Source organism: Ambystoma mexicanum, chromosome 9 (genome assembly GCF_040938575.1).
Source record: "Ambystoma mexicanum isolate Mex_15411 chromosome 9, UKY_AmexF1_1, whole genome shotgun sequence".
Lineage (NCBI taxonomy): Eukaryota > Metazoa > Chordata > Amphibia > Caudata > Ambystomatidae > Ambystoma > Ambystoma mexicanum.
This window is the reverse complement of record NC_090931.1, coordinates 650,201,445-650,227,888: the sequence shown is the minus strand read 5'-3', so window position 1 is coordinate 650,227,888 and position 26,444 is coordinate 650,201,445. Positions and strand designations below refer to the sequence as shown.

The 26,444-nt window shown below is 48.3% G+C and overlaps 1 protein-coding gene across 3 annotated transcripts in view; it reads left to right on the top strand.

Annotated features, from left to right (window-relative positions):
* The window catches only part of WDR81 (WD repeat domain 81), a 239,896-nt gene extending 213,950 nt beyond the window's left edge, over positions 1-25,946 (top strand). For all 3 annotated transcript variants that reach the window (XM_069615372.1, XM_069615371.1, XM_069615373.1), the window contains 2 exons: positions 20,063-20,242; positions 23,277-25,946. In XM_069615372.1, the coding sequence (XP_069471473.1) occupies positions 20,063-20,242; positions 23,277-23,609 (513 nt within the window). In that variant the 3' untranslated portion in view covers positions 23,610-25,946. The remainder of the gene's footprint in view (positions 1-20,062; positions 20,243-23,276) is intronic.
* Positions 25,947-26,444: the final 498 nt, after the last annotated feature.

The window sequence follows — 26,444 nt, the reverse complement described above, 5'->3', positions numbered from 1 at the left end:
GCCGGATCATTAAGTACCTGAGCTACCGGCAACAAGATGGTCACGTGACCCAGTACGTTTTCTATCACGTGGAAGACGCCGCGCCCACTGACGTAACCTCCATGGTAACTTCCACGTGAGGCGTCGGGAACTACGTTCCCGACGAAAATGTCTACCGCGAGTAGAGCGTGGATAATGCAAGCCCGCCTCCTGTCTGATATTCGAACGCGACAGGCGCTTTTGGCTACGAGAAGACAAGAGAACCGAAGGGGTATCACAAGACCTGAAGCGTTTTCTGACAGTATCCTCCCCCAAAGGACCCCCATGCCCCCGTGAGGCCAGAAACTGAGACACCAACAACGGGGCATGCACATTCTGCTCTGGTTCCCATGTCCGATCTTCCGGACCGTAACCTTTCCAATCCACTAAGAAATACCTGGTACCACGAGAAACCTTAGAATCAAGAATGGAATTGACTTCATACTCCTCTACCCCTTGAACCAATATCGGAGATGGAGAAGCCACTACCCTGGTACTGTCCACACAAGGCTTAACCATGGACACATGAAAGACCGGATGTATCTTCCAAGAGCACGGCAAATCTAACTTGACTACCAATGGACTCAAGACATCCTTTACAACATAAGGACCGACAAAACGTGGCAACAAGCATCGTCGTCCTGGAATGCGTAAATTCTTTGTGGACAACCATACCCGCGAACCCGGAACGTAATTGGGTGCAGGACGGCGATTCCGATCAGCGTACTTCTTTGCCTGCTCTTGAGCTTGTTTCAGATGTTCCAGCACCCTATCACGGACCAGAGACAGATCCTTGATACAAGATTGAACTGCCGGGCAATCAGCAGGTAGTTTCCAATCAAGAGGTAGGGTGCGTGGGTGTTGCCCATATAAGGCATAAAATGGCGATGTTCCCGTAGATGAATGGCTGGAATTATTATAAGCGAATTCCGCTAATGGAAGAACGGCTAACCAGGATTCCTGATGTTGGAGGATGAGACACCTGAGATACTGCTCCATAGTAGCGTTCACCCGCTCTGTTTGACCATCCGTCTGGGGATGGAATGCTGTGGAACACCGTTCATCCACCCCTAATGAGAACATAAGATGCCTCCAGAAACGTGACGTGAACTGGGACCCTCTGTCAGAAACCACAATCTCAGGTAACCCAAAAAACCTGAAGACATGTCGCAAGAACAGCTCCGCCAGCTTAGCAGCTGATGGCAAACCTTGGCAAGGAACAAATAGAGACATTTTAGAAAAGCTGTCAACCACCACCCATATAGTATCAAAACCGTCGATCAAAGGCAACTCCACCACAAAATCCATGGTAATCATCGCCCATGGTCTGGCCGGCACTGGTAATGGCTGTAGTAACCCCATAGGTTTCGCCGAATGGGATTTACATTGGGCACAAATGGCGCAGGTCGAGATATATTGCGAGACGTCTCTTCGCATAGAGGGCCACCAACACCAGCGTTTGAGGAGTTCGAGGGTTTTCTGTGAACCAGGGTGCGCTGCGATAGCAGCGTCATGACATAAGGAAATAGCTGCACACCGGGTATCCTGATCAGGCATAAAGACACGACCCTGGACATAAGGAAGACCATGCAAAATATCCATGTTATATTCTGCCAATTCTGCGGGCTCTTTATCAACCCAGGTCTGGAGCGTTGACTTCAAAGTGGGTTGTAGAACACAACTACAAACCACTTGTGTTGGTAATAACAATGACCCATCCTGTGGACGTGAAACATCATTCCCCAAGCTTCTGGATAGAGCGTCAGCCTTGGAATTTAGAACACCTGGGCGATAAGTCAACGTAAAGTTGTACATAGAAAAGAATTCATGCCAGCGGGCATGTCTCGCAGTGGTGCACGTCAAGGACTGCAAGGCCAACAGGTTTCTGTGGTCAGTAAAGACCTGGACCGGTACTTCCGTACCAAGAAGATGATGTCGCCAGACCATAAATGCGTCCCTAACAGCCAACAATTCCCGTTCAGTTACAGTATAATTGCGCTCATAGGGCGTTAACTTGCGTGAATGATAGGCGACTGGATGTAATACCCCGGTATCAGCGCATGTCTGGGACAGGATAGCTCCTACCGCAATATCCGATGCATCAGCTTCGACGACGAAAGGACGTTTGACATTTGGATGCAGCAAGACAGGAGCTGTAGTGAATGCGGCCTTTAAAGACTCAAACGCTATTTGGGCGTTATCGTTCCATAAATAAGGTTTCTTGTTACTGGTCAATTCGGTGAGGGGTGCAGCAATAGAAGAGAACTGTCTAATGAACCGCCTGTAAAAGTTAGAAAACCCCAGAAACGATTGCAACTCTTTCCTTGAAGTTGGTACAGGCCAGTTGAAGACCGCTTTTACCTTACTACTACTCATCTGCACTCCTTTGTTGGTGATGTCATATCCAAGGAACTCGACCTGATTTGCATGGAATACACATTTTTCTAACTTGACAAAAAGGTGATGCTCCCGCAAGCGTTGTAAGACTTCTGAAACATGACGTACATGGTCTTCCATAGATGGAGAATAGATGAGTATATCATCTAGATAGACGATAACGAACCTGTCGATCATGTCACGCAGGACGTCGTTGATGAAATTCTGGAATGTGGCCGGGGCATTGCAAAGCCCGAATGGCATCACCAAATACTCGAATAGGCCATATCGGGTCTTGAAGGCGGTTTTCCATTCATCCCCTCGACGAATCCGGACCAAGTTGTAAGCACCCCTTAGATCCAATTTGGTGAAGAATTCTGAAGACCCTAACTGATCCAGTAAGACAGAAATCAGCGGAATCGGGTACTGATTTCGGATAGTACCTGCATTGAGCTCCCGATAATCAATACAAGGTCTTAAGTCACCCTCCTTCTTGGGTACAAAGAATAGCGGTGAAGCAAATGGAGAGTGAGAAGGCCGAATAAAACCTAACTCAAGGGCTTTATCCAAATATTCCTTAAGGACGACTTCTTCCTTTTGGGTAAGGGAATAAACACGTCCCGATGGTGTCTTAACATCTGGTTTGAGAACAATTGGGCAATCGTAGGGCCGATGAGGCGGCAGAATCTCCGCTTTCCCTTTGTCAAAAACATCCTTATAACTTGTGTATTCGACAGGCAATACGGTGTTAACAACTGCTCCAATGGTAACCACAGAGTTCAACAAAGCCCGACTAGGAGCTTCAGGTGCTTCATACATAGACTCTACTGAATTGCATGATCGAAGACATTGCTGAGAACTGAAAGCGATAGCCCCGGTCTCCCAATTAATGACCGGATTATGAAACTTGAGCCATGGTAAACCCAGGATTAGTTTATATTGCGGTGCCATGATGACGTCAAATGTGATGGTTTCCGAATGCTCAACACCAATGGTTAACAGTAACGGAACGGTATGTTCAGTAACAAGCCCAGAAAGAAGGGTTGAGCCGTCAACGGCATTGACTACCTCAGGAACACTCTTTGACAATAAGGGAATACCCCATTTCCGAACATATTGGACATCAATGTAGTTACCAGTTGCCCCAGAGTCAAGAACAGCTGCAGAACTCCAAGGCGTGACCTGGTCATAACTCAACATAACGTCAATATGGAAGGGTGTGGACAACAAGGAACCCTGCATGGAAGAGCTCGGCGTAGGGGTTCCTTCTACGACCGGGCCTTGGCGTTTCCCGACTTGCGGGGTCTCTTTGGGCATGCACTGAGTAGATGATTAGCGGAACCGCAATAAAAGCACAAATTGTTCCGTCTGCGATGTTCTCTTTCTTCCGATGTTAACGGGCCCCTTACTGCCCCGATTTGCATAGGTTCATCACCGCCAGAAACAGGAATTGGGGAAACGGTAGTATTGGCCGGAATTACTCTCTTCTCCCCTTTTCTTTCGGCGCGTCGGGCATCAATCTGAAGTACTAGGTCCAAGAAATCAGGAAAGGACGTAGGAACCACCGGAACCGTGGCTATAGTATCTTTCAATGAGTCCGACAATCCTTTATAGAATAGGGCTGCCTTTTTATCTTCCGGCCAACCAGTTTCAGCAACCAACTGATTAAACTTAGCCAAATATGACAACAAAGGAGTATCCCCCTGACGGAGATTTAACAATTCCAGATCCGTGGCTTGAGTCTTGTAGCGAGTATCAAACACCCTAGTCATAGCACTGATCAATGCATCGCAGTCGAACAATAGCGGACTGCCTTGTTCTAACAAAGGATTAGCCCAAACAGCGGCCATACCACCGAGGTTTGATAAGACAAAGGCAGCTTTTGTAGTCGCATCAGGAAACGAGGTAGGCCGACACAAGAAATGCAACCTGCATTGGTTAATGAAAGTCCGAAAGGATTTAGGATCCCCAGTAAACCTTTCTGGGGGAGCAAGCGGGAACTGAGCGGCCATGTACACATGCGTAGAATCAGATCTGACCGAAGACCCTGCCTGACCTGAAGCGGAAGCGGAGGCCAAAGATGGTGATCCTGTAACCACTTCCCTGATACCAGCTTGCATTTCGTCAATGCGCCGGTGGGTGTCAGCCTGGGCCGCCGTCATATCGGCACGTAGGTCGGCCACCAACTGAACCAAAACGGCCAACGGGTCATTCGCGGCATCCATGATAAGGCTTCTGATTCTGTCACAAATCCTGAAGCACGGTTCCGTGTTGACCCGTCGTGAAGAATATATTTCTTCCTACCAATGTGATTCTCAGGAGTACGAAAGGACAGGCTGAGAAACTAATTGATCGGAAGATGGTGTAGAGTCGTTGGGATCGGTAGAGTTGAGCGGACCGCAAACTTCACGATAGATGGAGGATCCAGGTTCCTTTCAACGACTGCAGAATATTACACTGATTAACAATCAAATACACCCCTTTCTGGATAAACGTTTAACAAATAATTAACAGACTAACCTGCAGAAAACGGGTTTTAACCAGAAGTGTTTCATGCAAGAATGTCCTCAATACTGGGGAAATCTGGAGACCATAAGAAGAGAAAATACAATCAGTACCAGATAGTGAGTTGTAGAGAATGGTAAGGAAAGTTAAGTTTCTTACCCTGGTTTCCCTGGAAGTGGTCGTCTCTGGCAAATCTCCTTCTCCTTTTCTGTACGAACTGTGTGATGGTATCTGCCCCCCTGTCCGACGAACCAAATAATCCAATGGTGCAAGGAAGTCACTAGTCCAGCAACAACCTATTCCCGCCGGCACGAGGACGCCTAAAAGGTGCTCAGGAAGTCTCTAGTCCAGCACCTAGCCTATTCCCGCCGGCACGAGGACGCCTACAGCACCCTGGAGGAAAGGACAGGGAAGGAATAGGAGGGGAAGAGGAAGGAAGGAAAGAAAGAAGGTAAGAGGTCTCCCAACCTTCAAGGTCCGAAATCAACTTAACCAAACCACTAGGCAAGAATAACCAAAAAACAATCCGAGGTCAAAATACTAGAACAGGTAAGGGCAATCTGTGAGCATATCCAATAAACGTAATCCGAGATCAAAAAACACCAATAATTTCCAAGCGAGAAGAGCCACTGTCAATATGGGATCAGAAGCAGCGAGAAGTGGGCGCCGGATCATTAAGTACCTGAGCTACCGGCAACAAGATGGTCACGTGACCCAGTACGTTTTCTATCACGTGGAAGACGCCGCGCCCACTGACGTAACCTCCATGGTAACTTCCACGTGAGGCGTCGGGAACTACGTTCCCGACGAAAATGTCTACCGCGAGTAGAGCGTGGATAATGCAAGCCCGCCTCCTGTCTGATATTCGAACGCGACAGGCGCTTTTGGCTACGAGAAGACAAGAGAACCGAAGGGGTATCACAAGACCTGAAGCGTTTTCTGACAATGCTGTTGCTCAGGTAGAGGGGGCTTCTTTATGAAGGCAGCAGTGAGCAATGGTCAGAGTCTTGAAGTCAATGCTGGCTTAGACAGGGAGCCAATGGGCCTCACACTGAGTCTCTGTGATGTGGCCGGAGTTACGCAACCCTAGTGCAGCGCGCAAGGCTTTATTCTGGAGGAGTTGGAGCTTAGCCAGGTTGGTGGTCAACGTGCCCTTAAGGAGAGCGTTGCACTAGTCCAGTTTGCCGAGAATAGTGGCTCTGGCAAGTGCAAGCCAATTGCTTGGAAAGAGGAATTGTCTGCTCAGAGAGATTAGTTTGGAGGTGTAAGCTGTAGATGATGCAAGGGCATTAATGTGTTTGGTCATGGAAAATTCAGCGTCCAAGTGAACTCCTAGCACTTTGACCTGCTTGAGGACCTGAATTACAGTGCCATCAATGAGAAGTGAGGAGTAAGCTGTATCAAGGTTTTTTGAGGCATTTGGGCGAGCCTACAATGAGCAGTTCTGTCCTCGTTGAGGCAGAGGTGGTGCGTGGCCATCCAGTTTTGTGTGATGCTGTACACATTGCTAATGGTAGCAGTGTCAGCTATGTAGTTGCAAGAGAGGGCGGTGAAGATTTGTGTGTCATCAGCAAAATGTGTACATTTTATATAATGTGACTACATACTGAGAACGAGGGGGGGATTAGAAGCAGTGTAGTGGTGTGAGAATGCGAGGTGTTTTCCTGTGGAGATGGGGGGTTCACCAAGATTTCATCTGATTGCCTTTTTTTTGTTTCTCTTTTTATGAATGATTTGCGATTGAAATTTCTGCCGTAGAAGTGGATTACTCAACACTTAAAAGTAAAAAGTAGAGGTGGCATCATTTGCTGGTGATGAAGTACTTCTTTCAAGGACACCCATATTTTTACATAAACTGCTCCTAAAATCAAACCCATCTGTGCTGCACACAAGTTTAAATACATCTGTTCTGCAAAAGGTCTTTCCCCAACTGTTTAAAAATAGAATGGCTTGCCATGCAAGAAAGATATGAAACGTATTCTGGAGTTAGGATGAGGAGGTTGAGTGTATTAAACATTTTGATATTAATGGGTTATGGTAGCTCCAATTGAATAAATGTGACCTTATGTTAAGCAGAAGAGAGCAAGAGTAATGCTGAATTTTTCCGAAAGCGTGTTGTTGTGTGTAGAAGTGTGCACAGCACTGGCTTTGCCCATTCCATTGCATTGCTCAGATTTGTGGGGTTTTAGGAATGTGGCAGACCTAACAGAAAATGCATGTTTCTTTAAATCGCACATGGCATTGCCCACAAGCACCCTTAGCATACCCTAATAAATAGAATTGGGCCAATTGGGAATGGCTTTTGGAATACAGTCGGATTTGTTGGTTCATACTGGCTAACCTCTGGTGGAATGACTCTTTGGCCATGAATACGGAACCATTGTTGGGTATCTCGGTCAAGTTGTAAGCGATATTCAATCAACACTACAGCTAAGTCAATGCCTAGTCTGGGATGCTGAGGAAACCCCTTATTGATGTATTTTTATATCCAGTTCAGTACTCTGGATGACATGCCTTGTATAACACCCCCCTCTTAGAATCCCCCTGACCCCACTGAGCCAAGATGTAGGTTTGTTTTGCAAATTAAAAGGTTTATATCCAAGAAATGGAGCAGGGGGGAGCCACGGCGGACGGTAACCCACCTGTGGCGTGGCTGTGTTTGGGCAACCAAACACAAGAGACAGACTCCGGATGAGCCAGGAGAAAGCTGGAAGGGTCTTCGCTCTTCCCGGACCAGCGCCCCTTGGGAGCCTAAACGCCAGGGAAGTCTGGGGGAACAACAAGGGCTCAGCTTCCCCCAAGGAAACGGCGCTCTCCCCGCCCACGAACACCTGCATGGGCAGGCGAGGCTCAGGCGCAAATGGCTTGGAGTGTTGGGCCTATGATGGACTTTTGGAAGGAAAGGGGGAAGCAGGTTTTTGGACACGGAGCAGTCGCCGCATCTTCTGAATTATTTCCACTAATGTGTGCAGAGTGTTTTATGATACTGTGGAAAATAAATCTGCGGCCTTTTAATGCCAAAAAACAAAACAAGGCTCATGTGACACTTTTCTGGGGAAAAAAGAGGATTGAGTTATTGCTAAGTAATGGGTCCAAAATGGACAGATGCACGGGTTATGACAGTGACGACGGAAATTCCGAATATGGAGGAGGCACCCCGATAACCCGGGCGGTGTCCTCCTCAGCCTTATCTCCCTGCCCCTCCTCAGGATGGAGGAGGGGAGGAAGTCATCGAAGCGCGCCAAAGCGGGGGAAAGCCCGCGAAAACGAAGCAGCGCAGCAAGTTGGGGGAAAAAGCCTGCGAAGGGCTACAATGGAAAAAGGGCGGGACTACCCCCTTTAAAGCAAGCAGGCTTCCCACTGCAGGCAGCATCCAGCCTTGGCAGTGGGACGCCCACCTGCCAATAGAGGACTTCGTTTTTCCACCCACCCACCCTACAAACAGGACAAGCAAGTAGGCCTGATCGTCGACGTCGCAGGACGACAGGTGGTGTGGCGGTGTTTGGGCAACCAAAGACAAGAGACAGATTCCGGATGAGCCAGGAGAAAGCTGGAAGGGTCTTCGCTCTTCCCAGAACAGCGCCCCTTGGGAGCCTAAACGGCAGGGACGTCTGGGGGAACAACAAGGGCTCAGCTTCCCCCAAGGAAACGGTGCTCTCCCTGCCCACGAACACCTGTATGGGCAGGCGAGGCTCAGGCGCAAAGGGCTGGGAGAGTTGGGCCTATGATGGACTTTTGGAAGGAAAGGGGAAAGCAGGTTTTTGGACATGGAGCAGTCGCCGCATCTTCTGAATTATTTCCACTAATGTGTGCAGAGTGTTTTATGATACTGTGGAAAATAAATCTGCAGCCTTTTTATGCCAAAAAACAAAACAAGACTCATGTGACACTTTTCTGGGGAAAAAAGAGGAATGAGTTATTGCTAAGTAATAGGTCCAAAATGGGCAGATGCATGGGTTATAGCACCCAGCTCGCTATGGAGCTTACCAAGTGCCCTCAGGCATGCATCACACAGCTCGCTCTGCTACCGTGCCTTCTGGGATGTAACACCCAGCTCACACTGCACCTTACATAGGGCCTCCAGGAATGGAGAGCCCCGCTCGCTTTGTAGCGCTGTCCACGCTCTTCCCACATCTTCTCAACCATCTCTCTTCCACACCATATTCTCCTGGTATTCCCTGCACATGTTCGCTGTGCATCTCTCCTGAGGAGGATTCAAAAAGCCCACCGGCCATTTTGAAGTCAGGCGGAAGACCTACCCGCCACCATGCATGTATATTTGTTGTGCAGTATGCGGGCTCTGCGTCTGGGTCACTAAAACGGCACCCCACTGTATTCAGGTTCCATGGGTGGGCCTCGTGCTGGTGGTTCATTTGTGACCCACACTGTTTGGAGTTATTTCCGTCTTAGTCATTAGTCAGTCAGTTATTGGGATCCACAATGGTGCTTCCATCAGCTCCATGAACCAAGTGTTCACAAGCTATGGGTAGGCAGCGTTTGGGAGGGGGGCGCCAAAGTGAAGAAGCGGGTTCCCGTTGTGGGGTTCTGAACACCTTATTCTTACTGCAAGGCACCGATGCAGAGACCGTCTTGGGCCAATTGTCATGATGTTCAACTCCACACCCCCTCTTGGATTATACACGAATCGACTCCATCACTGTACTAAGATAAGTTAAGGGAGATACTCACCATGTGGCTCCACCCCTCAGAAGATCTCTCATCGGCAGCCACTCCAGGAACCCTCAGCCCCTCACGGATACCATTCACTCATCACGTGCTCCGCGTTCTGCTTTCATGCAAGCAGGGGAGTTGCTAGGTCTGGAAAAGACCCGGGGCTACGTTGATGTTGGAACTGTTGGGACTGGGGGCTAGCTAGTCTTTTGGCTGTAGCTCCTGAGATTCTATCTGGGGCTACAACCAAAAGATCAGGGGCTATAGCCTCCTTAGCCCCCCCTAGCAACGCCCCTGCATGCAAGCAATGCAGATACTAGAGAAATGCTCTTCTGGTTTATTTGAGGGAATGTTGACTCTGTAGCTCAAAAATACTTTGCTGATGCACCTTTTTAAAAAATAGATATATATAAAATGGTCTGTTGATTGTGAATGTGGGTTGAAATTTGAATGCACAATTGTAGGTTTGCAGAGCTAGACATTTTTGGGAGAGGACCAGCTGCAGCTTGCTGACTGTGTTGCCCAGAGTCTTATACCATTAGGTGTGGCTTGATTTCTTATATATGGTGTTTCAAAAGCTTAGGGGAGCTCACGCCGCAGCACAGCACCTTGCCTAGCCGCATTCTAGTTACAGCTTTTTTTACATGCCTGCTGACAGGAAGAGACACGGGATCTATTTCCTTTGCTATTGTATGTGGCGCATAAAAGTCTTTCCACTATGTCTTGTGTTGACCTGTCGACCACAGGAAATCAATAAGTCTGCATTGGTAGTAGATGTGAATCGTTATGGTTCGGCTAGACGCAGCATAGTCTTACTTATCATTAAAATGTTGTGGCAAAAATAGAAACATGTTCCGTTGCTTTAAAATGCTAACCTTTCATGCGTACTAAAACCGTTCTCTGCCAGAAGCCACCCGCGACGTCAGTTTATTAGCAAACCAATGTTTTGGCCTACAAATAGACTTTTTTCAGCTTGTGAATCTGTCTTTAGTTCAATAAGCTGTGTCAAGTCCGCCATCTAGTGGTTTCACTTGGTATTAAACCTTGTCAACGGTTAAATTCAATTTCAGTTAACAGAGAGTTCAAAAAGTTGTTTTGCATTTTCAACAGAGGAGATCAGTAATCCTTTCATGAAGTGCAGATGCTGCCCATGATCTGATGGTGCCTCCTTCCAGTGGACTCCCTTGGTTGTGGTCAGGGAGTGAAGCTCTACTTTGAGGCCTTCTGCTGCGAGAACTTTTTCTGATGATGGCATCAAAGAATGAGCGCCATTTATTGTTTTTAATCTTTTCAACTGCCACTTGTTTCATTTGAAATGACTCCCTTGCAGTGTGTATCCATCCTGTAATAATTGGGTCCCTCGGTTAGACCAAGAGAATAGTGCCTTTCATGAGGCAATGCAGAAAGGAAGCGCTTCCTGAAAGTGGCAGGTCGAAGACTGCAAAGACAGAAAGCATAACCCTTGCATTTGTCCGTTCGTACCCATAGCCAATTGCCGTATTTTGCTCATTCTTCTGTTCCCCCACCCCCCCTTAGAAAAATAAGCAGGAATGAGACAGTTCTTCAAAATGGCAAACTTGGCCACAGATTTATTTTCACAACAAAAGAATCACTGCACACATTAGTGAAAATAAGTCTGAAAGTGTGGCGCCTGATTTGGTTTTGGCGCTTGTTTTTTGCCTGCGCCCTCCCCCTTACCCAGGGGGGGGGGGGAGGGCAGCAGAGGACCCTGCACGGGTTACCGGGCCGCCTCCTCCAACATTTGTTTTTTCTCCATCGTCCGCTTCAAAAGCGTTGGCCGTTTTACACTAAACTTGGGGGGAAATGGCGTCTTAGTCAGAAAGGATGGGTATAAGGGCACCAACCCATTCGGTGAAGGAAACCGAACACAGACAAAATGCTGCACACAATGATCCAATAAAGACACATTCATCCCTAAGAAAGTAATGCAAAAAAACAACAAACTTAAGTTGCAAAAAAAAGAAGCACACAGTCAACCAAAACAAAGAGGGCCACTTCAACACCTACGACTAGAATGGCGACACCATACCCCATTAAACTAATGGTTAAACATTCACATATGGCCTGTGAACTATGGACACCATGCCTGCAGTACAAGGATGGCACCGCCACTGAAAGGGTACACGGCACAGATAGTGCGAGTGCTGCCAAGAAAACTCATGGCGACAGAAAACAATACCGCACTGAAAGGCATGGCCCCCAGAGGGGCATATTATGTCGATAGAGCGCACAGCATGAACACACGCATGGCTCATAGATGCACTGCACCACAGATTGTGCACATGGCCTCCAAATGGCGTCTGAAGGGGTTTTCATACAAGCCGCACGCACTGAAGAAGAGCTATATTTATCATTGGCCCGGAATTGAATGGTTTATAGAGGTTTGCCACACATTCGGATCTCCATGAACCTATCCAACCGGGCACCTTTCAGGAAACATTAAGGAAACTAAATAAACCATTGGTCAGCACCACTTGGCTCTCGAGATGTCTTGGACTACAATTCATAAGAGCCCTAGCCAATATAGTCAATGGTGAGGGATCATGGGAGTTGTAGTCCAATGCATCTGCATAGCCGAAGATTGCAGACCCGTGAAATACACTAATGAAAGGGCAAATAGCAAAGGAAGGAATAATCTGGTGAGTAGCTCTCGGTACCTTTTAAGATCACTAAGGTGTAATTGAGCACAGGGCATCTTATACAGTATGAGGAAAAAGGGCACTTGTTTGGAAATATTACGTATTGGGTTCCCCAGACAGAGCTTCAACTACACTCCTTTTCCAGACAAAATATCATGCCATGTTAGTCTGGGTCCGCGACTACCTTTAAACCAGGGTTGTCCAACTAGTGGGCCGGATCCATGTTGGGTTTTCAGGATACCCCACATTAATATTCATGAGATACATTTGCATACAAAGATTCTAAATGTATGCACATTTTTCCTCATGAATATTAATGAGGGATATCCTGAAACCCCATCAGGATCAAGGACCTCGAGGCCTGGAGTTGGACAACGCTGGTTTAAACCTAGTGTGCCAGAGTAGTAGAGATGCGCTGCTTTTGTTTGGGGGAAACCCTTTTTGGTCATAAATACTGCCACAATATATTCCCATTATGGAACAAGACAAGAAGCAGTTAAAGCACAAAACGCATAATCCTGCCACATCACATCAATTACTTAGAATAAAAACAAAATCTCCACAGTACCCTATCGTTATCGCGTGATGCCAAATGTGGTAGCACCACCAATGACCAGGCTCCCTCATCTTCTCACTCTAGAAAAAGAGCCACACACACTGAGCCTAGAAGTTTGGCCCCTGAAGTCGGTGTGGCTATTTAAACCTTCTCGACTGTATGCAGAGGGTAAGGGGGGCATGCAAACCATGGAGAAGGTGGGTTTCCTGGTGCACAAGAGAATATGCTAAACCTCTCCCTTGTTCCGGTTCCGATAAATATATATATATCAATCATGCTTACTAGATGGCAGGATAGGCGGCAATTCATATACCAAAGTGGTGGCTCATACGCCAGGGATGAACATATTGCATCCTTTCTTAAGAAAGCCACGCTGGGATGGAAATACTTTTCTACACTGCCTTGTGCTTCTGCCAGCTGAGCCTCAGAGTGTGCCAGGCACTGTGCTTGTTGCAGGAGTTGGCTGGAGGTTAAAAGCACTTGATGAGAGCCCGGGGGTATGTCTCCTCCATATGGGAGAGCGACTTCCTATGCTACTCAGAGTGTACCATCTCCCCTGTGCTTCGTTGGGGGCCCCCAAGTTTGATTTCTCATGGCAGCTTCACTCGCTGTGTTTTTTTTAACAAGTGGTGTGTGGGCAGAGGACAACTACAACTTGGTGTTGGGCCTGAGGTCAGAGTCGGCTCAAAGGGCGATCAAGTGGTGCGGTGACACTGGGGGGGTGGGGCGGGGGGGCTGCAGATAAAAGTGCGCCTCCAGCTCACACAATGTAAAGTGTCATGTAAATTACACAACACTTTACATTGTGTGAGCTGGCGGTGCCCTTGACATGCAGCGCCCCGATGTAAAGTGTCATTCAATGACTTTCTGTTAGTGAGTCACTCATGAATAGAAAGTCATTGACTGGCACGCTACATGACAGTGAGTGGCAGAGGCGCGGCACCAGCTCCTACTCAAGAATCACGCCACACCTTTGCATTCTGGTATTTGTAGTCTGCGAGGGTTGGGGGCTAGGGGGGCAACAATTGCACACAGGGCGCTGGTAGACCTGGGACCGGCACGGTCTGAGGTGCGACTCCTGATGGCCGCTTCATTCACGGTGCTCCGCGGTTCAGGCGCAGTGTGTAGCCTGAGTGCAGTTTGGATTTTGTTTTTGTTGCCTTCTTGTGATGTGCAAGTCAGGTTCATTATATTTTGTGGAATATGTAGCAACCTTCAAGTAGATCTTTTTCAGTAACAACTTGTCAGTTGTGATCTACATTCCATCTCCAGGCAGCAGTGACATGGCGTCTGTTTCCGTGTTTCCGTGATTATTTCCAGGAACGCAGCATGCCATGAATATTTACAAAGCAGCAGAAAATGAACTCCCCTAATAGCACTTAGACATAACCGGCTTCAAAGATATCCAGCACTATAAACAATCCTTAAAGTATGTTTATTTATTTTGCCATTTTTTTTTTTGTATTTATTTACAATATATACAGAAAAACAACAAGTCAACAAAGTAGAGCTACGAAAGAGAATACCAATAAAACAAAAAATTTAAAGAAATCATTAAACACATTCCAGATCTTCTCATACAAAGACAATTTACATTTCAACTTGTAAAGCAGTTTTTACGTCCTTGACAGATTGTGCATCTCTTGAATCCATCCTCTGAGACTCAATCTTTTGGCCACAATGAACGCCCTAAAAATCAATTTCTGAAGGGCAGAGCTGACGTCAGCCAACCCAGATTCATCACCAAGGATTACCGTCCTAAAATCCAGGACAGAACCCCCACCAGAAACCCTGTCACACACACCACAGACTTCATTCCAAAAATCTCTGACACGCACACAACTCCATAGCATCTAGGCACTGTTCTTACAGAAGAGGACAAAACAGTACAGGTTACATAGTTACACATATATAGGACAGGCATAGTAAGTCGAGTTAGTTATGTTGACATTTTACTAAACTTGTTACTTATACAGCTGGTTTGCTACTTGATAGTCTGGACTTAGTAGCAAATCTCTTAGTAGCTGAACAACTACCATGGCTAATTTGATCATAGCTTAAGTAACACACTCATTGCGGCTCTGCAAAGAAGAAACACTGGACTCTTTCGTTCCTTTTGAGGATCATACAACCCAGCCTGTGGACTGAGTGGGGCCTGAAAAAGATCAGTGGTGGGAGAGTCCCTTGTTGTCAACCTCTGCAGAAGCGGTTCCAGGAGGGCCCGAAGTATGAGTCGGGAGGCACCAAGCCTACATCAGTCTTTCCAAGACCACTCTAGACAAGACCAGAATCTGCCGGGCCCTGCGGGAGACCAGAAAATCCAGGGTTTGTTTGATACTGAGAAGGAATCGGGACGCCATCCCTGCCATGAAAACCAGGTGGGATCCTTGACCGCTGACCATCACACACATGATGTAAAGGTCAAACCAGAGAAGAGGCTGGCCCAGCTACCGAGCCGTGGTCGGCAGCGAGGGACAGTAGGCTAAAATTAAGGGGAAGCACAGGAGACCACTGTTTCCTGCAAGTAACCCTCAGCCCTAGAGGAGCAAGCAGCGCAGGACTAATCCGGAAGGCTGCATGTACAGGCTTTAACAAACTGTTAGAACATCTGAATGGGTCCAGAGAGTCTTACAGGAAAATTGAACCAGATCACAGCAACATCTTGACCCACCCCTTAAATCAATTAATTAATAAATATTTGTCCATCTTATACCTAGGAGTCCTTCTTCTTTGTATAGCGCCATGAAGTCTGTCACGCGAAGAAGATGCAATACTAATTTTTCTAAGGTCTTGGACGTATCCGGATCGCATTCCCATTTCTTTGTAGGTGTTGCAGCATAGGGTGGTCCAGTTCAGCTGTGTAGCTTTGAAAGGCTTTTAACGATAGACTCTTGCGATGGGGCTGTGTCTGGTATAAGGTCACTCAACCAAATTTGGCACCCTCTCTAACAGGAATTGTACCCCAAATTAGACATCCTCTGTTTAATAGAAGTACCAATGGTCCTTTAAACCCCACTGAACTTCAGCTACAAACCACCACCTGCAGCTCTTTACATCCGGGTGAATGTGAGTAATAGGAAGGGCCCAGGCAAGGTGGTGCAAGCATCTCATCAGTCCCAAAGAAGCTATATCTTCGGCGAGCAGAGCTGAGGCTTAATCCAGCAAACACAAACAGGGATTCTGTGATCGATTAGTCGTGTCGCTCCCTGTGCCATCCAAAGGCACTGCCATTCTGGGAACAACACCCGAGAACATCGTGTGCCGCCATGCCGGGGCAGGTGGGACGGGTTGACTGTATTGGCTGTTCCCTAGTTAATTGGGGATCTCTGGGTGCTTGATCCAGGAGGATTATGCAGCGAGGCAGCACTGCAAAGGCCAGGACACGTTCCCAAGATGAGCAAGGTAGTCCAACCAGCAAGATGGTCTGGGGGGAGAAGGGAGGAGGCTCGAGGAAGAGCCTGTGATGGATTTCCAGCAGCTTTAGAAGAAACTGGGAACCAGGACAATATGTCAATATGGCCAGGTCTGGTCTTGCACAACAGCAGTCCCTCGTTAGCAACAGTTCTCCAGTACTCCAGGTAAGACTATGAGGAATGCACAGGGTCTTCCACTGATAACCCATTCACCCAAGGGCTTGCCCAAGTCCACCCACCAATCTGACCAGAAAGGTTTTGGCTGCAAGGCAATGAGACTGGCCCTAAAAACCGCCAAACACACAGGTCCACCCAGACTGGATTGGGCTGCATGGGGCGGAAAAGCTGGCTAACCCATATTAAACCACTTTACACAGTGCATGGCAAAGCTGAGAGCGATGCCCATGAAGGCAACACTGCTGTTGTAGGCCTTCCTCATGGGTTCAGCTAGACAAAGAAGGTCAAAAGTAAAATGGCCAAGTGTGGGGCTTAAAAAATGCGTTAGTTCCCAAATGGCTTAATGTGGTTGCGAATGCATGAAAAATGGCTACAACTGTTGGTGAAGGCAAAACTAAATGTAGCTGCCATCAGCCTACACCACGGGACGCTTTCAGGATGACGGTCACACTGGGAGTAAAATGGGGTGCTAAAATGTCCCCCCTGCCTTCGGAGGCATATGGGCTACTAGGGGAGCACATCACAAAAAGGGTTGCACATGGTGGTCCCTCAAAAACAAAGTCACTAAACCAGGGACGCCGGCAAAAAGGTTAGGGCTCAGGAGAGCGCCAGAAGCGGAATTCTGTACTCAAAGTGGTGACAGACAAATTGCGCTGAACATGTTGGTTTCCTTTGAGTTCCAAGTTATGTACTGAACAGTATTGCAATACCGCTTTGCTTGGGACCATTATCTCACATTAAACACGCATTTAACTGCTCGGCTCGACTTTGCAGAAGCTGAAAGGACAAGAGTGAGGGTAGAGATACCTGAAGAAGGGGGATTATACGCGGTTGGGATGCCCACAGTATATCCTGCTGGACTGAAGGAGTTAGGCCTGTGATTGGAAGGCCCTGGCAGCATGAGCGATTCCCTTAAGATGTTGAAAGAGCACAGGACACCCAGGGGGGCCTGCCAAGATATGGCAGTAAGTCAAGTCAAGCAGCTGGAGAACAGTCGATAGCCTGGTGATTTAATTTCTCACTGACATACCTATGCACGCTTTGCATAGTCCTATGTCCGTCTGTCCAGGATCTGCTTGTCGCTGCTTTCACCTTGCATTGTACTTCAAGCCTTTTGAGACTCTCGGGTGAAAGGGCGCCCCGATGACTAAGCCCAGTCCAGAGGCCTGCAAGCTATAGGTTCGAATTTCCACAGCCCCAACAGAGCCTTTGATCTTTTGAAAAACCCTTGTGTGGAATTACAACTCCCATCATACAAGCGCACGGGAACAAGTTAGTTTGTGGCGTGTGCCGCTCTATACACATGCCTTATTACCCCGACTGTAGTTTAATATTTGAGACGGCAGTAGCCACATGCACCGTCTGCTAAAAAGAGCCCTTGGAGGGTCTTGAAACCTGGTCATCCAATTTTGTACACTGGAAAAACGTGCCTATACTGCAGGTTGTACATATTTGGCTCCAGGTCCGAGGTACACCTGATTGGGAGGAACCGAGGCCGAATCCCATGGCCTCTACTCATGTGCATAGCTCTTTAAGCAATGATGGTGTTCCCAACTCCGAGGATACCTTTCAGATTACTGCTCTAGCCAAGAGTTGTATTGCAATATCCGCTCCACTGGGACGAGCACATTAGCAACTTGATGATGCAACATAAGACATCATTGAGTATGTCCCAAACCACTGTGGCTCAGTCTACCCAGTGCTCGTAGGAATCTCTCGGGATCACAGCATGGCTAGAGTTGAAAAGAAAAAACGGGAACAGGGTTATCTAATGCTGGTAGCTGAACTGGCCGCAAAGCCCCCCCAGATAATACAAACCGTGCGACAAACGGGGGGAATGGAGCAATACCAGGGCCGGAAGACAAAGGTTGGCACAATTCCTGACTCGGTAGAGAAAAAGGGCTCCAAAACACGGTCACTGCTAGAAGGCTGGGAAGGCCACATGGTACAGTGATGTGAGGGAAGGGACTGTCCAATGTCAAGGTGCCTGGGGCAACCTGTGACATGGAGGACTGATAGAAATGGAGTTACAGAAGGGGCCGGGCTGGGGAGAGCATGGGGTACACTGAGTCTTTAGAGTCAGAGGTTTTCTGGAAAGGCATGGAGCGAGGGTGAAGACGCTAAGAAGGTCGGAGGGTCCATTGGGTGTCTTTAGGAGTGGCCTTAAAGCATCCGAAAATGCAGTCTAATTGCGAGTGAAGGGTCTACAGAAGGGGCTGGGAAGAGCACAGGGTATTTTGGGGGTCTTTAGGGGTGAGGAACACTGTGTGGACAGACGAGGATCTCAGGCAGTCATGGACAAGTGGGGATACAATTAGGAGCTAGAGGAGCGTCGGAAGGCATCTAACGTAATTGAAGGATGGAAGACCCGTTTGAGGAAATGAGTCCTAGTAGAGAGGTCATCAGGGAGTGACCTAGCGGCACTCAGGGTTATGTGGGGACTTGGGTCCGTGATTCATCGGGAGGGTATGGGGGATTAGGGCAGTGGTTTCCAGAGCCAGCGAGTGTCATTAAGCCGGGGTGGAGGCAGTGAAGGTAACTGCACAGCTTGTGGCATTGTGGTTTATTTTGGTGGATGGGGGCAGGAACTCTGGAATGGGGATCTCGGGCGGTAGCAAGGATAATTAAATGGACTGGAGGACGTGATAGTCATTATCTGGTGTCACATGGGCGATGGAGGGTAATTTTAGGGCGGTATACACGCATTTCACCGCAGTATTTTTCATCGCGGGTTTTTTCATCAGCGTTTTTATTTAGAAAAAAAACTCGTTTTTTTTGGGGGGGTTAAAAAATTAAATATATGGTTGTGGGTGTAAGGGAATAAAAAAAAAAGGTGGGCTTCGGGGGTAACCCCCCCCCCCCAAAAAAAACGAGTTTTTTGAAAAAAAAACGGCGATGAAAAAACCTGCGATGAAAAATACTGCGGCGAAATAACATAGAACCCTTAGGGCGACACCAACATGTTTAGGCTGTAAATAAAGGTTTATTAGAGCGTAGTACAGATTGGGATAAATTAAGAAACAGTGAGGCTTTGGATTGCATGTAGAGAGGAGTTGTAGTGGTGTGGTTGATGAGGTCAGAGAGGATTCTCCTGGTTCCATGTGTTAATTCCGCCGCAAAAATATCGCAATGCAAAAATATCGCCATATTTGTGCGGCAAAGTCACACCTGGACCCTGCGGGGGACACCCCCGAATCCCCCGTGCATAATTTTTTTAATTGCGGGGGACACCCCCGCAACCCACACTCCCACATAATATCCCCAACAAAAATATCGCCTATGGAGAACCAAAATCCCATATCTACGGCGATATTTTTGTTGGGGATATTATGCAGTGATACCATTCTCCTCAGGTTGACCTACGTAGTCGTAGAGAGGGTGAAATGGTGGAGCTCGAAGTCACTCTACAAGAAGACCCCAAGACTGCAGACCTTTGTGGAGGAGGCCAGGGTGGGGCAAAGGTATTGGTGAGGAGAGGGGCATTTTTGGCCAGGAACTAGACCACTACAGTTTAGAGGATGGGCATAAAACAGCCACTTATCAACCAATGAAAGATTGCGGATCTAGTCTGAGATCCTTACACTAATATGTTCTCACATGTAAGTTTCAATTTGCTTTTAATGAAACCCGTAAGCTTGCTTTTACCCCCAGAACGTCAAATAAACTCTGATATCCTCTCTCCGCAGCACGAATTCAAGCTGGCCAGCAATGTTAACGCCGGGCTCATCCGGTACCTAACCATTAGCCCCAATGGACGCAGCATGGTGGCTGGTTACTCGTCTGGGTTTATTGTGATCCTGGATGTGCGTACAGGGCTGATCTTACGTGGCTGGTCTGCGCACGAGGGCGACATATTGCAGATGAAGGTAAGACATGATATGATGCCATGCCGTGGTACTCCTACATTAGAACTATACATCAGCCTGATAATAACATGCCCCTCAGTGGCCAGCACATGAGTCGGGTGAGGGTATTCCAAATTGCACCGGGAAAGGGAACTGCATTACTTCCACTGATATATAGTGGGAGCCTGATGTCTTTTATGTGGGTGGGAGTCGGGCTGCTATGGGGAGGAGTGAACCAGGTTGCTGACTGCGCTGTAGGATAGGAGTCTGATTAATGGAGGTCTGCGGGGGTGGGAGCCGCATTGCTGACAGCATTGTGGGAGGATATCTTGACTACGGTGAGCACTATGGGGTAAAAGCGGGTGCTTTTGATGGATGTTCGCCATGCTACAAATGGTGCAGTGGGGTTGGGAGTCGAGTTGACTGCAACTTGAGGACAGAGCTTGACCACAATATGGGGTGCACTGAGACTGCTGATGGCACTGTAGGGCAATATTGACAACCCTGATGTAGGAGCTAGATTGCTGACTGCTCTGTGGGAAGGGATGAGCAATGCTGTTGGTGGCATTGAGGCATGTAACACCATTGAATAGGGGCCTTGCAGCTGACATTTTATGGTGAGAACCAGGTTGGTGATAAAATGGGGCAAACGTATGACTTGGTGCGCTGTCAAAGTAGAGGTGAGAGACAGTGGGCGCAGGTGGGTGGACAACTGGCCTGTTGTACGAAATGCATCCAGCACTGTGGGGAGCAGGGAGCCTCAACGCTGGAACTATGAGATGGCGACTTATGGCTCACATTATATATCCTTACTTGCCTATATATGATTACACATCCTTTACCATAGATGGGAACCCCATCGCCGTCTTGAAGGAAGTGAAAACTCTAGGGGCCTATCTCGACTCCTCGCTCTCCCTAGCCAGACAAGTCAGTGCAACAGCCTCGGCAGCTGCCGACGCAGCTAAACTCATTAACGCTGTCGACCATTCCTAACTCCAGACAACTGCATCACTCTAGCCAGAGCCCCGATACTGTCCAAATAAGATTATTGCAACACCCTATTCGCAGGATCCTCTACAAGCAACACCAAATAACTCCAAAACGTACAGAATAATGCCCTAAGAGCTGCATTGAACATCCCCCCCCCCAAAAAAAGAACACATCTCTGCCGCCAGATGCAATGCCCACTGGCTACCTGTCCAAGAATGCATCAAATTCAAAACCCTCTCTATCACACATAAGTGCATCGCAAACACAGCTCCCAAACACCTCACCAACAAATTCAACAAACCCCACTCCGACAGACCCACCCCTGCCATCACCTCCCACCTCCTCTCCACGCCCAAATTCAAACGAGCTAAAGCAGGGAGGCGTAGTTTCCCAGTAGTGGCTCCCAAACAATGGAATGCCTTACCTCTCTCACTCAGATCTGACCCCTCGCTCTATTCCTTCCGCAAAAAACTAAAAACCTGGCTCTTCACACAAGACCTCTAGCGCACAATACCCAGTTGCGCCACCTCCATCACTGCTATATCAGACTTTGCCTACCTCTTCTATACTATGTACTATAACTACTTCTAGGTATGTACTGCAACCAGCACCCAGATACCTCCGGGTTCGGGGCACTTTACAAATGGAAATAAATAAATACAAATAAATAAATATAGTCATGAGCCACATAATTGTTGACACAAAGGCATTGGACCCTCGTGGCGATATCACAATAATACAGGCACCTCCACACTCCAGGTGTGCCCCTCATGCCACTTTTCATCTTATGCCCCAGCTGGCTCTCTTTCAGCCCCCAGGGCTCCACCGCGTATCTTTGTACCTCCTAGTAATCCCTTTGGCCCAGGTGTAGCCCTATTCTCCTAATACCTCCGTTCTACTCCTCCCTGGTTTGACTGCCTGTGTTTTCTGTTTTGAATCCCCTCCTTATGCTTTGCTTTGTGCCCCTATACATCTGCTCTCTGATTCCCTGCTTCCATGTGACGATGCCCCTACTTCCCAGGTGTACTCTTGTGCCAAATTTTCCCGTGATGCCTCACTGAACACGTGCCTTCTCAGTCTCCCTACCTGCCCCTCTTCTCCTTGTGCCCCTACTTCGCCCTTTGTCCTATGTCTCTGTTCGTGTGTACCCCCACATCCACTGCGCCCCTACTTTCCCGGTCTTGAACCTTTCCTTTCCCAGCTGACCTGCACCAGTGGGCGGGCATTGATCAAACAGTGCTGTTAGAAATCCTCCTTTCATGGACGTTGGGTGTAATCAGTAACCGTTGTCCATATTTACCCCCAGGCCAGAGCTGTCACAGTTCTCTCTCCTTGACACAGAAGAGGTTAAACAAAGTTTATCCCGTGTGGGTCTGTTTACCAGTGGAGGCGATGACCTCGCCAGGCTCTGGCTTCGTCCTTCTTTCTACAGCATATATTTTATGTTGGGAAATGGTTGGTGTTGCTCGGATTCATGCGTGCCTGTCACATGGCTTGTGAACGTCGCGTACGTGACACAATCGCATCCGGCCTTCACGTAAAAAGCACTGAAGCAAATGTTGCCAAATAGCTCATGCTTTGGGTTCTTGCAGCTACCACGCTAACTTCTTACACCCAGACAACGTGTTGTGGGTAACATTAAATTAGTAGTAGTGGTTTGTGAGCTCACTGCCTCGCTGCCTGGGCGACTAGCCGGGGTGCCATTACTCCTGAACCATGCCAGCTCGGGTGGAGTCTTTCAAGGTCTCCCGCGAGCTGGCGTGGTGGGAGAATGCGCCCTATTGAAATTAAATGTGCCCTGCTCGAATTTTTGTTGTGCTGCCCGGGGCACTTCCGCTACTAAGGCCGGCCCTGAACACATGCTGTCGGCATTGGCAAAGGGTGTGAGGGCGCTGTAGGGAATGGCATAGTAAGGCTGTTTTTTAAAAATACTCCTGCCGCAGAGGGCATCCCACCCCTCTTGGGCGTGCTACCCAGAGCAGGGTACTGGCTGCAGATGAAAATGTAGGCGATGAATGGATGTCGCATGACTCAGCTGTTGTTTATTTTTATTTCTACCTTGCAGGCCGCGGACGGAAACATCCTGGTCAGCTCCTCCTCTGATCATTCGCTGACCGTCTGGAAGGATCCGGAGCAGAAGCCAAAACCCCTGCACCAGTATAAGTGCGCTTCCGATCCCATCCATGCCTTTGACCTGTACGGCAGTGAGATTGTCACAGGCACAGTAGCCAACAAGATTGGCGTTTACTCCCTGCTCAACCCATCCGTGCTCCCCACCAATACAACCAAGCTCAGCTCGGAAAACTTCCGGGGGACGCTGACCACCCTGTCTGTGCTTCCCACCAAGCGGCTTCTCCTTCTGGGCTCTGATAACGGTGTTGTGCGCCTTCTCGCTTAGACAACTCAATTGTTAGACAATGGCCATTCTTGTACCTCGTGCCACCACCACAGTCGTGTTTAGGCGTCCCTGCTGCAGGTCCAGATACCAAGGTCGTGGCACAAATGGTGATGGTTTGCTGAAGACCCACCTGCCACTCGCACAGCACAAGCATTGAAGACCTTTATACTGGCTATGGTTAGATTGTCTGGCTCAAACACTGGGTACAGCCTGGATCCTGTGTGCTGATCCCACACCTGTGAAGGCCAGGTTAAAGCCTTCTATCACCAGGCACAGGCTCGAGTGTCCTCCCATAAGGCTAAAACAGCATGTCCTGTCCTGTAACTATGGACGTGTAATCCGCGCCAGCTTTAAGGGATGGGACCCGGGACTTACTGGCCATTATCTTCCCTAGAGACAGAGCTACCCTGATGATCGTATGCTATTTGCATTGAACATGGTGGCTGCATTGCTTTGCAAGGCAGTCTGTAGGGTGAAAGAACGTACCGTGACGCTGTGCCTAGGATGCAGCATTATAACTTGCGTATACATTGCTCCTCTGAGATCTGCCCCGGAGTTGATCTGTGTCTAATTGTCCACTCTCTCTCTGTCTGGTGTGAATTGGGTGTGAGTGATGGCTTTTTAACTGCTGGGCTGTGGCTATAGAGGACTCTCTACTTCTAGGTGTAGCTGACCGACCGCTGTGTTCGGGTATAGATGATGGATTTTGCTCATTGGGTGAATGGGTTTGGGGCGTAGCTGGCGACTTTGCTCTGTTGGGGTAAAGATGACCACTTTTTGTCCTTGGTAGGGAGTTGCTGTATGACCGTCTGTTTGGGTGTAGCTGAGGATTCTGCGTGGTCACTGAGGTTTAATTATTACCGATGGCCGCATTTCAAAATAGACTGGGAGTGTGGCTGATGGCTAATTGTGGCCGTCCCAGGTGGGGACTGTGCGATGGCTGGCAGTCTTGCGATTCATTGGGTTGGGAATTGCTGACAGCAGGTTTTGTCCCAACGAGGTTTGAATGCAGCCAAACGCTTTGTGAGTGGCGAGGTGTGATCGTAGCAGACTTTTTTTTGGTTCTGCGTGGATGTGGAATTGGTGAAGTTGGCAGGCCGGTGTCTGCACGCTGGGTTTTGGATGTATCCAAAGGCTCTTAGTGCCCACTCAGATTTGGGTGTAGCAGTAGCCTCTTTGCTGTGCGAGGGCTTTGGAATTTACTGATGGATGTTTGTGGTTTGTGGGGATTAAGCTGGGCTGATGGTCCATCTGTACAAATGGGGTTTAAGTGAAGATGATGTAGGTCGATGGTCATAATTGCAGTGGAGTGGATGCGGATGACTCCTCTTGTTGGGATGGAGATTTCGGTGTTGCAGACAGATCTGGGATTTGGATTTCAATTATTTGCCACCAGTTACAGGCTCTAGATGAACTTAAGTGGTTGGTTGAGGTCTGTGTTACCTCTCTTTGCACTAATAAGCCAGAGAATGGTCGACCTTTTTTAAAAGGTGACTTTTAGGGAACTGCTCAGCACTGAAGCACGACAACACTTTAAAGCCCTACTTCTGAAGAATTTTAGGATATTATCGAATCCGCTCTGCCAACTCTTGCACTTAATACTGCTTCCCTATAGGTCTAGACCAGCACACTCCGTTCTATATGCCGCATTCATTCGCTATCCCTCCCCACCCCCCACCAAATATTATAGCTGCCTGAGGTATCGCCTTTGTTATTTAGGGGTGCAAGTGAATGTCCAAACAAAGTTTCTGTAAGCGCCCCATCCCTCTGGATAGACCCGCGCGACCATGTCAATGTGGGTGGTGATGACCAGACATGCCTTTGGGAAAGGGGATAACTGGCCATGATGTGTGAGGAGCTGCTGACCCTCCATGCATTTGGGTGAGTTAATGAGCGGCCAGGAATTGGATCAGCCGTGGGGTGATCAGCAATGTTTCGGGTGAGGTGTTTAATGGGGGACAAGTCAGGCTGTTGTTCCAAGTTCACAAAGTAGGCGCTGGCCTTGCCTTGTTGAAATCAGCGTGAATAAACAGGAATCCCCATCTCTGGATCAGCGAGCAAGGACTGGATGCCCAGACCCCATATATCCATGATAGACTTGCAGCCTCTGTTTGGACAGGTGGGCCATCATAGGGGTGATTGGGGGGGGGGCGAGGGGAGTGAGGCGGAACCTGAATCATTCCATATATTTCTGAGATTATATTCGCTCTCAATTTAGCAAAGAGAAACTTTGATCACGATGCTTCCTCTAATATTAAAAGCCATCATAGTGCTCTGCTGCCTATTATCGACCAGTATTAGTTGTACATATTCTTATAATAAACAAACCAAGACTGACCCCTGTGTGTGTGCGTGCTTAATCGCTAGGTAAGGACACTTCTTCTCTGAAGTGAGTCGCACTCTACAATGTTTTTGCAATCTGAGCCTTATGGGGTGTCACGGGCCGAATGGATGGCAGAGGCGAAAGGGGCAACCACGCATGAATGGAGAGGCTGAGGAGGCCAAGGATGGGAGGTCCAGAGAGGATGAGAGGGTGGCAGTGTCTGCCATAGGTCACAGTAAATTAAAGGCTAGGAGGCAGTGAAGTGTAAGAGAGTGGCAAGGAATATAGTGTCTTCAGTGGATTCAGAGGTGGTACAGGATGACCGAAGCACAGCAGATGAGGGAGCAATGAAGAGTGATGGCAAAGGATGAGTAGAGCGGGGCATGGTGGCACATGATGGGTGTGGGAGGCAGAAGAGAGGTAGTGCTGTTTGAGAAAGTGATGGAGAGGGCAGTGCTTGGATGACCTCTCGCAGCACCTTATCTAGTGGTCCACACAGAGAAGAAAGTCGA